Genomic DNA, 13,281 nt, shown 5'->3' with positions numbered 1-13,281 from the left:
CGAAAAGGCCTCACTCAACGTCAAGCTCTTCCACTTAATAGCTACATAATATTAAATACATTATTTATTCTCTCTGACCCTTTCATTTTTCACTGATAAAATAGGCATAACAATAGTAACTACACAGAGACTTGTGAAGATAAATGAATTAATACATGTAAAACAGGTAGCACAGGATCTGGCAGACAGAAAAGCAATGGTTTTCATATAGGTTACTCTAAAATATCATATTTCTTGAAGTTTTTCATACTGATTTTTCCTTTCATAACAGCATAACCTAGTCTAAATTATTAGAATATTTATAGTCAAAAACTACAGTAAAGATATACTATTTTTTTACTTACTGGGTTATATCATACTGTCCAGGACCAGGCCCTGACTTTACAGGTAACTCTAGTCTTCCCAAAGAGTTGCCAAAATGCATCCCCTTGTATTTCAAAGTTACATTGGAAAAATCCTCAGCAAAAAAAAAAAAAAAGTGAAGACGAGAGACAATTTAAATAAATCATGAAACAATGTTTAACTTTACTTAAGTCTAAAGCAAGGGTAGCCTTAGTCAAGGAGTTTCCACTGGTAAATGCTAGACTCTTCCTTGATACATCTCAAGAGTATCACTCTGTGCCCCATCCCACTCCTGAGTCAACCAGGATTCCCAGAGAAGGGCCTCTAGTTTAGTACATCCTCAACCAATATGAACAACTTTGCTCTTGGCAGTACACTCAACAGTCTAAAATCTTAAGGGCAATGAAAATTAGCTCCTCATCATTTAAAAAGGGGAGAAAGGGCAGAATTGCATGATTTAGGGAATGGGAAAGCCTAACAAAAATGACTTAATTAAGTAGAAATTAATTTTAAGAAATTAAAATTCAAACATTACCAACAGATACTAGATAACTTCTAATCACCTGGTAAGTGCAGAAGATATTCATGTAAAGTTTTCATAGAGTAACAAATATATAACAAAAATTAAACACTACCCCCAAATCATTTCATAGTTAATGTTTGAGGTCAGGATCAGTACTTTAATACCAAAGAAGTCATTTGTGACAAAAGAAATCAGCAATAATCTTCCTTCACAGGCATACAATAAGCATGACTCACTAAAGAGTTCACTTTAGAGAAGTTAAAACACCTGCTTTCATTAGAAACTAATAAAAGAATAAAGTATGAAACACGAACAGTAGCATCTCATAGGAATTCTTGTGTTGACCTAATACATTCTAAATTGAGCAATCATTTAAGAAATTTATAAAATCTTACTTTTTTATCTGATGGTAACTCTAGTCTATTTCACTTACTTTTAATTCATATTTGTAAAAATATAGCTTTAAAATAGGCATGGATTATTAAACCAATTAATATATATATTGAATAAAATCCCAGTAACATAAACTGATAGTTTAACTGCATAAAACAGTATATCAGTTGTTCTAGGTGACCATTACTATTCTTGAATAGTGGAACCAATCTCTCTCAATTACCATTATAAACAATATTAATGAAATAAATAGCAATTAAATGATTAGAAAGCATAATTCCAGTTCAGATTGGTGAATCAAACCCACATCTGCCCCCCTCCCACCAGAATCTCAGAAGAAGCGTATAAAATAGATGTTAATTATTAGTACTAGAAACTAAGAGAAGGTATCATTCTCATTCCACTTCAAGGAATTTCTGGAAAATATAGTACAGCAGAGACTAGAACTGGAAAAAGATCTCACTGCACGTGAAAAGAACCTCAGCTGAACCCTATTAACATCCCCAGAAAGACAGAAACTAGAGGTAAGGATGGACTCATGGGTAGTGAGTAGGGAGCAATTCTCAAAACTACTAATAATCTTACAGATTTATTTGCACCAGTGCCATTACACGAAGTGATGAAATAATGCAAAAACTCATTCCATTCTTGCCATGGATGGTTGGAAATAAACTGGAAGCACTGCCACTGTCTCCTAACAAGGACAGACTTCCTAGTTAGAGAGGCACCACTCTAGAAAGCTTTGGGATGGCACAACAAGATCCAAAAATAAGCTGGTACAGCACTAAAATTCCCTACTATGTGAAAACATCTTTTACTTCCTAGAGCTTAACATTAACAGCTAGCCCTCAAATATTATAAAATACAAACACAATACAACTAAACTTTCCCTTTTACACCACCTGACCTGAAAGAATTAAACAGGGGCCAACACAATCTCTGACAGAACTTTGACGTTTGCATGAAGTGAAATGGGACCTTTGTTGATTCTTTTATCATAGATGGCAATCTCAAAGAGAAATTGAATTACAGTTTTTCTAAAGGTTTCTCCTTCTTCAATTTTAGTAAATCTCCTTGTTTGTTCCTTGCTTGGGTGATGGAGGATGTTGCAGCTGAGGGTACAGAAACAGGGAGTTACTAGCTATGTCCAAATAAGATTCAGACACACTTTGGAACGTCTAGTGAATAGAGCAAATCAACCAGAAGGTGAACGCAAAAACTATTCCTATGGGAAGCAGCTAATCATGGTAACCCACACCCAGTTAGAAAATCTTACTGTCAAAAGAGTGGCAATGCGAACTACTGAGTATTTTCTGTTGACTGAATTTGCCTTCTAACAGATAATCCCCCACTGGATTTATGCCTGTGTTCTGTAGAGTGCAAAACGGCTATGATAAAAATCTAAAAGACATTTCATTAAAACACTGGTAAAAATCAATACTACTTTTAGAGCATTCTATCTAATAGAGTATAAAACAAAGAGAGAAGAGCATTATCCCCGCCAGCTTCACCTCAGCTCATCACGCAGCTTTCGCTCTGATGGAGTATATGGGTGGAAATGCCCAGCAGAGAGCACCATCTGGCAAGAGACTGAACTGCCTGGGGGAACAGAAGCTGTCTCAGTGGAAACAGACTTATTCAGAAGCATAGTTAAGACAGCCCTTCTAGAAGCCCCTGTGAAGGGGAACTTTGCGGAAGGCTGGAGGTCTACCACATCAACAGGAGAAGACAACATACATATATTTGAGTTACTGACATAATTGTGACTCTCTGTAGTACCCACAATCCAATAAAGCCTGGGAAAACTTGTTACACAAATAAAAAGCATTACTCCTTATTCCCACCAGGAATATTTCCAGCACTGTAAGTGGTCTTAATGTTTATTGATATGCAGATTCCTTCTAATGAACTACAACACAAAGAGCAGAGAGGTATTTCCCCTCTTCACTGATCAGCTTTAACACCCTATGAAGCTATAACACTATAAAGCACCCAATCAAAGTAAGACACTGATATTATTATTATTGTTGTTACTGTTATAAATAGGTTGTCTAGTTGATATATGATCCCCAAGCCCAGACCCCTGTCAGTCCTAGGAGGAACAGAGCTAGGAATAAAAATTGAAAGGGCTATCCTACCAATCTCTCTAATGCATAGAGTATACACTGCCTTAGCACTTCTGAGTGTAACACAAAAGGAAATAAGGCAGTCAGATCATCCAAAGGCTTTGGGTCTGGGGGTGCAGAGACAAACACCATAACAACTAGCAGAACAGCACAGAAAAATAGCACAGACTGACATGTCCAGCAGAGCAGCAGATGGTAGTAGAGGAGTCCTGGAAGAAACCATGGCATCCACTAGAGTAGCTGAAAAGCAGCCCATTCCTTTGGGTCAATGGCAGCTCTGAAGACTGCTGCACCCCACAGAGCTTCAGGAAAGGAAAGAATGATCAGCCATGCAACTGTTTTGCTAAAATAAATGTTCTAGACCATCTTTCAAATGAAATTACTTAATAGAGGCATGGATTTTAAAAGTACATACACAGTTTTGATGGCAGAAAGCGAAAATTTTTTCACTCGTACTTTATTTTTACTTAGAAATGAAACAAAGTTTCATAATTGTGAAGATTTTAGGCTTAGTAAGTAGTGAAATAAATGTAGAACTCTCTTCTTATATAATAAATATAGCCATGTTAGATATGGCAGATATTTTCTATATTTCAGGCAGGAGCATATCTAATATATTGATTTACTATAGGCTATAGATTTGTAAAAATAAAATCAGTATTTTAAAACAGAGCATTTTGACAAATCATCTTTAACATTATATTTTTATACCCTAAAAAGTATAAGTTACAATTTTATAGTAATTCTTCTATACAGCATTTCAGGAGAAATTATATCCAAGTAGAATTATGTCTAAGAAGCTTTCCTCAGGTTAATTATTGTGATTTTGCAGGTCAACTGTTTAACAATTCTTAAGGTAATCCAGCAGAAAGACTATGCACACACACATACATAAACACACACCATTCAAGACACCAGCAAAATCCTTTTCCTGTGTATACGCTGAAATTCATTTCATTTAGACCATGTGAACTACTTAACTCACTAACCTCTACAGTTCTCAGGTAAATGTTCAATTGGAAATTTAATTTAAAAGCCTTTTAAAAATACAGATAGGAAATAAGGAACAAATTGACATACTCAACTCTAAATCACACTCTCCTTATGTCAAGAAGTGTTGACAACAGATGTAGAGAACAAACGTATGGACACCAAGGGGGGGAAGTGGGGGCAGCTGGGGTGGTGGTGGTGGGATGAATTGGGAGATTGGGATTGACATATATACACCAATATGTATAAAATAGATAACTAATAAGAACCTGCTGTGTAAAATTCAAAAAATAAAAATAAATTAAAGGGATGTGATATTAAAAACAAACAAACAAGAAGTGTTGACAATACCATCTACAAGGTCATCGTCAAGCTTGGAAAATCATTAGCAAATAAAATATGACTTAATTGAAGCAAACTCAGCATGGAGGTGCATTATTTTAAGTGAATGATGTAATATAACTTGAAGAATTACTAACTGCTACTTTCACTGGCAGTGAAATCAATGAAGAAGGGGCTATGCAACATTCTTCTCATGTCTTTTCCATAATTAAGTGTGGAAATAGAATTTGTGAAGAATTAAAAGTCCCAAAGCATGGCAGTTCAAAACACTAATGGACTGCATTCCACTGTGGCAGCACACAGGTAGTTCCCAGCATGTTATCATTAGCAAATACGTCAGTGTCATAATTCCAACCACAAACTTTGCTTGTGAAATCCACCTCTGAAAAGCAGACTTCTAATGGTTACCTGAGCTCTTCTTTTGAAAAAGAGAGAGAAGCTAAATTTTCTAATTCAAAATGTTATACAAAATAATTTATATAGAGGATTTCTCTTTACAGATTAAATACAGCTAAAAATTACCATTTGTTGGCTAGAGTCTTATACAACTTGTAATTTCAGAGTTGCTTCTATATTTAAGCTACATAAGATACCTTCAGCAGATGTTATTTCAACAGTTCAGGGAATAATCACAATAATTACCTATCTGTTGGATTATTTTCTCAATTTTCTATTAATGTTCACATCTGGAAACTGAGCCCACATATAGTATTATCTCAAAAAGCAGCTAAAGAGATACATAGAATTACCAGAAATTTGGATAATACTTGAATTAACATTATTACAGTATCAATTTCATAATAGTCTGTGAGGCACCTGTGTTTTTATTTTCCCCTGCAGGAAAAAACAAGAAAATTAAGCCTTCAGCTACTGACCTTTGCTACCCTACCTCTAGTTTTTCTCTCAAATTCAAGATGGAGATTTCAGAAAATATCACAATTCAAATTAAGCTTTGTTGAATCTTCTTGAATATTAACCACTATGTCTTTAATTTATACGTAAAACTATGTTTTTACAAACATGTTTTCTTAAATTTGATCTAGATTTTTATTCTAATAAATACAAATTGGATCGAATCAGTAATTACTAAAATAGGTCATCAATTTGGACCTATTAAAATTGTAGAATAAATTTTCTTATTGTTATTTCTCTCTTCTATGAATAATAATGTAGCCAGAAAGAAATCAAATTTTATATGTTAAAATAATGTTTATTCATACATGAAAAAAGTTTTGCACATCTAGCTTGGAGGCATTATTCTGAAACAAAGAAATAGCATATACAAAAAATATAATTTTAAAGCAAGAATAACATTTTGGGATTTAAGTTAAGAATAACAGAGAACTGTTTAAGCTGAGACCAAGGTTCAATGACTACTGTGAAAAAGAAATACTAGTTCCAATATATAAAACTAAAGTTTTTCCCAGGATATTTTAGATCAGAAAACTTAGCACAAAGAGCTTAAGTAACTTGGCCAAAGACAAATAACTATTAAGTAGTGAAGCCAAGAAATAAACACAAGCAGTCCAGTTCCATTACACTACCTTTCGTAATTGTCCTTTACCTTGGACAGAATATACTGATATTAGACCACAGGACTTCCATTAACTTCAATGTAATTTTTACAGAGTTATCTCCATTGTTCTTCTGAGCATATCTTACTCAAATACCTAAGATACTGGCACTGTCTGTGGATGAAAACTAATTATTTTTATATTAACAGGATGATAGGATAGTCAAGGCCTGGAAAACCAGGCATGGCATTGACAGGGAGAGCAAAATACTCCTGGGATAAAAGACCCTATAGCCAGAAAGAAATGGGAATTCTAAGGGTGTGAACAGGAGACATATCTATAACTTACAATATCTTTACTCTCCATTTTATCAGAGGTAAGTTGGTTATTCATAAGTTTTATAGTATGGAGCAGTCTATCAGGTCTTCAAATACCTGTATTTGAAGATAAAATGTATTATCTCTAGTGTGTTCTATAATCAATAGAAATTTAAAAGAGGAGTTACAAACTAAAAGTAAAATACCAGCCTATTTACCTTTACCTTTGTACTTTAATTCTTTAAACAGAATGTGAGTTATTGTCTAATGAACTTTTCATTTCATCCTAAGGAACTCCAGCATTTCTTTTAGAGGGTGTACTACAGACAAAATCTATCAGTTTCTGTTTATCTGGGAATGTCTTAATTTTGTCTTCATTTTCAAAGAATAGTTTTGCTGGTTATAGAATTCTCGATTAGCAATCTTTTTTATTTCAGTACTTTGAATATATCACCTCACTGCCTTCCAGCCTCCATGGTTTCTGATAAGTCAGCTGTTAATCTTCTTGGGGATTTCTTGTCACTTTTCTTGCTGCTTTCAAGACTTCTCAATGTCTTTGGCTTCAACAGTTTGATTGTGATATATCTAGGTGTGCATCTCTCTGAATTTATCCTATTTGCCATCCAATGAGCTTCTTGTATGTGTAGATTGTTTTTCATCAAGTTTGGGATGTTTTCAAGTTATTATTTCTTCAACTATTCTCTCTGCCCCCTTTTTCTTCTCTCCTTCTTTGACCCTCATTATGCATACATTGGTATGCTTGATGGTGTCCCCCAAGTCTCAGATGTTATGTTTATTTTTCTTCATACTTTTCTCTTCCTGTTCATCAGGTTGCATATCAATTGACTTGTCTTCAAGTTTGCTAATTCTTTCTTTTGCCAGTTCAAATCCACTAATGAATCCCTCTAGAGAATTTTTCATTTCCATGATTGTACTTCTCAACTCCAGAATTTCTACGTGGTTGTTTTTTATAATTTCTATCTTTATTGATACTGTCTGTTTGGTGAGACATTGTTTTTATATTCCCCTTTAATTATTTAGACATACCTTCCTTTATTTACTTGAATATATTTAAAATAGTTGATCTAAAGACTTTGTCTAATAAGTCGAACATCCTGGCTTCCTCAAGAACAGTTTCTAATGATTGCTTCTTTTCCTATGTATGGGCCATATTTCTGTTGTTGTTGTTTTTGCATGTCTCATAATTTTTTGTTGAAAACCAGACATCTTAGATAATATAATGTGGCAACTCTGAAAATCAGAATCTCCCTCCTGACCCAAAGGTTTATTGTGGGTTTTTTTGTTTAGTGATTTCTGGACTAACTCTAAATTCTGTATTCTCTGTCATGTGTGTCCACTAAAGTCTCAGTCTGGCTAGCTGACTGGTCAGGTAATCGTTGGACAGAGGTTTTCTTAATGCTTTGAACAAGTAGGTCTTCATGCAGAGGTGCACTGTGCATGTGTTGAGACACACCTTCAACACTCAAGTAGGCAGTTTACAAGTCTGTCTTAGCTTTCACTTCCCGAAGGTCACATAGAGGTAAGAGCTTTGTACCTTCTCAAGTCTGTTTTTTGAAGTGATGGGTTAGCAATTCTGAAACTACGTTCAGTGTTTTACCAGATTAAGCAAATAAGTAAATATACTGAGTATAGTGGGAACCAGGTTTCTCACTGTGGGAGAAGGGAGATCAAACACAGAAAAGGAAATACAAGAATAAACATGTGGCACTGAACTGGAATTAGAGATATCAATGTAAGCTCAAAGTTTTTAATAGACAGATAAGAAAAAGTATAGATTTCTAACTTTGTCCATTGAGATGGCCTAGAAGGAATGATACCCCAAATGTACCTAGTGTACCGATCTTGTTTTGAAATATCATTCTCCACTAAATGAAAGTAGAGCTCCTTGAGGAAATGACTGATTCCAATGATTGTGGCAATGGAAAAAATAAGATGAACCTGCAACATTTTATTTTGCCATAAAATAAAGAAATGCTCAAAGAATGATGGAGATATGTCAAAAAGACACAACAAGCAGACTGAAAGGGCTCCCAAGGGTCAAATATTAGATCATTTTAACCTCAAAATAAATAGTGAGAGTAGTGAATTACAACCTTTTCAGTAAAACAGGAATTCATGAACCCATACTGATATAAATACATAAATGGAGAATATAAAGCTGTTCTTTATAGTAAGTAAAGTGTCAACAAAAAATATGTTAAAGAAAATATGACATTAGAAAACCACCATTTGATAAACATCACAGTAAAATTGATTCAGGCATCATCAATGGATGTTAAACTAATAGGTGAGAGTTTGATAAGGAATAGGATATCTACTCATTCTTAAAGTAACCTCTCCAAAATATTTATAAGTTTTTAAAACTAGTAACTTTACAGTAGATAAAACCAAAAGACACCCCCTCAAGTTAACATCACTAACTATGGGATAAGTAAACATCCTGCGCCTTTTTATGTGATACACTGAGTAGGATGCTTCACTTATGTAGCATTCCTGCTAAAATATATAAACTCATCCTAATCATGATAAAATATACACGAATCCAAAACTGAGACATATTCTACAAAATAAACAGCCTGTACTCTTCAAAAAGTCAAGGTTACAAAAGACAAAGCAAGACTGAAGAACTGTTCCCAATGACAGGACTCTAAAGAGACACGACAACTAAACGCAACTTGTAATACCAGATGGGACTCTTGACCAAAACTCATTTTTTAAAGACTATCATTGAGATAATTAGTAATATTTTTAAAATATCTACAGATCAGATAATAGGATTATATGAATGAAATTTTTCTGATTTTGATAATTACATTGTGGTTATAAAAGAGAATTCTTGTTCTTAGAAATTTTACATTAAAAGTATTTAGGGGTAAAGGGGCATCATGTCTTAAATGTACTCTGAAATTGCTTAATTAAAATAAGAATATAAATATAGAGGGTAGATGATAAAGCAAATGTGATAAACTGTTAACTGCAGGATCTAAGTGAAAGGTATGTGGGAATTATTTGTATTATTCTTGTAACTTTTCTATCAATCGGAAATTATTTCAAAATTTAAAATTTTTTAAAAAGAAACTCACTAATTGGAAACAATGAATGGATTAGATCTAGTATATTGATATAGCTAAATCTAGAAAATATAACATTAAGTGAAATAGCAAGCAACCTGCATGCCAGATGATAACATTTACTTAAATGTTTTAAATCATACAACAATACATATTGTTATTTATATGTAGTTAAGATTTACTGTTTACTTTGGCAAAGGGAAAAGAATGGAGGGAGGGAAATTGGGTAGGGTAATAATTGTAATAATATATTTATTTTAAAATATAGCTAATTCGAGTGTAATAAAATTTTAATATGTGTTATATGAGATGGTGGGTACATGGTTATCTGTTTTTATGTTTGTTCAGGTCTATGTGCAATTATATTAATTATAATAAAAATATTTTAGGAATAAAAACTTAACAATTCAAAGTATCTAAGACTCCAAAATACCCCAGTATACCTATTGCCAAAAACCAAATGGTTTCATAAGGTGCTTAAGCCTAAGCTTAAACTATTAAACTATTTCCTCTTTTTCCTGGATACAGTTAGACTGTATTTCCCAGGCGCCTTGGCAGTTAAGTGTGTCCATGTGCCTGAAATTTAACTCCCAGGTCTAGCCTACAAAAAACCCCCACTACCAGTTCTCTGTCCTCTTTCCCCTTCTGCCAGCTGGATACAGAGGACACCAAGGCCTTTGAAGATGACAGTAACATGAATGGAATAAGCCTGTGTCCCTGAATCTCTACATGGAGGAACATCTCTTATCAACAAGAAATGTCCATATGAATGAGGAAAAAAAGAATTTCTGTTGCATTAAGCCACTGAGATTCGGGGGTCTATCTGTTACTGCAGTTAGTATTACATTAACTAGAACATGCATAATCATAAACAGTCTTCCAACTGTCAATGTGAAATGTATCATACTTACAAATTGAGGTTTATAGTATGCTGGACCTAGTGTACTGTCACTAGCAGGTGGAAAATGTTTTGTGATACTGCCATCCTCGTTAATATGATAACCATATAACCATCCACAAGAAGGAATCGAAGGAACATCAACACTTCTGGAAACTGTAAGTGCCCTTGACATTTTCTGTTAAAAAAAAAAAAAAAAAAATTATATTATTTACTCAAAGGCAAGAAAAGGAATGAATAAACAAATATTAAAATTTACTAAAAGACAACTATTCAATATTGACTTTATGAGTTTTATAATATAAACCAAAAATGTTTGCCTGTAAAAGTAATTTAAAAGAGTGAATTCAAGTCTTACCTCATAATATAAACCAAGATTTAACCAAACTACTATTAAATAGTAACATAAACCATAATATAAACTACTGTTAAAGCCACTTTTAGAGATAAGGAATCTCTCACCTGGCTTAGTTATTTATCTTGCTTAGTATAGCAAGCATGAGTGATTCCAAAAACAGGCATTCATTCCTACAGTCACATCAGCAATCAGCAGTTCAAAGTGCTTACTTGTGCTATGCTATCATAGTATCTGCCAGGTAAAAACAAACTTTATATTTTCTGTAACATTTTCTGGCTTCATTCCTTTCCAGCTCCTGACTTACCTTCATCTTACCGGTGCCCTGCATAAACATCCTAATTTTGCAGACCATGTAGCAAAGAAAATGTCTGATATGATGCTAAATGGAAATTTAAAATATAAAATTGAATTTATTACTATAGCTATGTAAGTTATGTAAAATTATATGTAAGTGTATAAAATCATATACATATACGATTTGATACTGAAAAGAACTATGCAAAAATCAACAATTATCAATATTAGAGTCAGAAGTTTTAAGGTGCTTATCCTTTTTTCAAAATTTCCTTTAATGGAAAACATTTTATAATTTAAGTAAAAACAGAAAGGAGTAACATATATTAGAAATACCAGTATAGAATACATCAAATAAAATACTGGCATTTAAATAATTTAGTAATATGAAAAATTACTTATTAAGAATATATTTATAATAGATATATTTAAAATAGATAACCAACAAGGAAAAAATGAAGGGACGCTCATATATTCATTAAAAAATAAAAATAGAGTCTGCAACTTCTATCAAAAAAAAGAATATATTGATCCTCTGTAGGTTTTAAATAAATAAATAAATGCTAGAGTTGACTGCACACATGCCCAATATACAACTGTGTCATAAACATACTATCACCGGCAGAATTTCACTTTTTTTATCGTTAGAGACAACTATTAAGTAGTTTCAGTGATACTTATGAGACTGGTTACCAAATTAAAACAGGAAAGTATTGAATGGCCTCCCCTCCATTCACTACTTTCAAAAATTATTTGCATGATGTCAAGACTTTCCAAAATGTAGCCCCAACCTTAGTGAATGCTTCTTCAACATCCAGTTTGTGATATCCTTAATTCCCTCCAACAACTATCTACTTCGGGCTACTAGTAAAAATTTTTATTAAATGTTTATTAAAATAGCATTTCATCAACTGTTTTGTGCTGAATTCCATTCATTACTTCCCTGTTAAAGTTATAGATCCCAGGAAGCAGTGATTTATCTTCTAAGTATTATCAGTGCCTAGCACTATGTCTGATAAACACTTTCATGAGTAAATGAACATTTACTTTGTCCACACACATGAAACAGCTGATATTTAAGTATACTTATAAACCTTAACCTTATTGTCATTACACTGACATTATTCAACTGAGTACTTAGCCCTAAAATATATCCTCCTAAACAAAGAACTGATTAAAATTTAATTAATATGAGCTATGTGAAGTTGTTATGGAAAGAGGAGAGGGAACTATGCTAAATAAACTATGACCAAAATCTGCTAGATTTTATTAATTATTTCAAAGGGGTAGGCTTTTGGTGTAAAGATTATTCTTTATATAACACCAATGTACCTTTCCAAACATATCACCTGCTAATCTCCTACACAAATTCTTCACTCCAGTCAAAATAATCTCATTGTCCTCCATAAGATCCCACTTCTCTATCTGCATTCATGTAGTCCTCCATGCCTAGAATGCATATTCCAACCCTATTCTTCAAAGCCAACCTCCTCTATAAATCCCCTACAAATTAGACTCTCTCATAACATTGAGTTGGCCGAAAAGTTCGTTCAGGTTTTTCCATAAGCTGCTATGAAATACATCTTCTTCCTTTAAATTCCTATGGCATTTAATCACATGATCATTCACTTAGCACCTGTCACATTTCATCTTGCATTAGTAATGATCTACATTATCTCTCTCATCTAAATTTTGAGTTTATTTATTTCAGGAGTCATGTTTCAAATTTCACGGTATTATTAACAGTACTTACACAGGAGTTTCCTCTATATAGAGAGGTAAACCACTCAGCCAGTTTTTTAAATCTCCCTTACTTTCTGTTCACCACAGACATTAGAAGAGATTATATTATAGATTTATCAAAAGCAGAAGTGAAGTCAAATATTAACATGGTTAAAAACTAAAGTTTATAAACATCAAATATTCATTTAATTATAAACTACAATATGGATACTAATAAACCTACTAATTTTTATGGTAAGTTTTTTAAATGTACTAATCACATAAAACAGTAAACCATTTCTACTTTATTTTAATTTAAAAAAAGGCCTTAGAAGCATAATTCAAAATAGCATGTACTGACTGAAGACGC

At 33.1% G+C, this 13,281-nt stretch overlaps 1 protein-coding gene across 1 annotated transcript in view; it reads right to left on the bottom strand.

Moving 5' to 3' along the window:
- Positions 1-13,281, bottom strand: part of STPG2 (sperm tail PG-rich repeat containing 2) — a 479,723-nt gene that overhangs the window by 452,602 nt on the left and 13,840 nt on the right. The window contains exons 3-4 of the mRNA XM_067736917.1: positions 10,551-10,715; positions 345-457 (exon numbers count right to left, since the gene is read on the bottom strand). Of these exons, the coding sequence (XP_067593018.1) occupies positions 345-457; positions 10,551-10,715 (278 nt within the window). The remainder of the gene's footprint in view (positions 1-344; positions 458-10,550; positions 10,716-13,281) is intronic.

This window comes from Pseudorca crassidens, chromosome 4 (assembly GCF_039906515.1).
Source record: "Pseudorca crassidens isolate mPseCra1 chromosome 4, mPseCra1.hap1, whole genome shotgun sequence".
NCBI lineage: Eukaryota > Metazoa > Chordata > Mammalia > Artiodactyla > Delphinidae > Pseudorca > Pseudorca crassidens.
The sequence above is the reverse complement of the archived record's forward strand: the minus strand, read 5'-3'. Positions and strand labels throughout refer to the sequence as shown.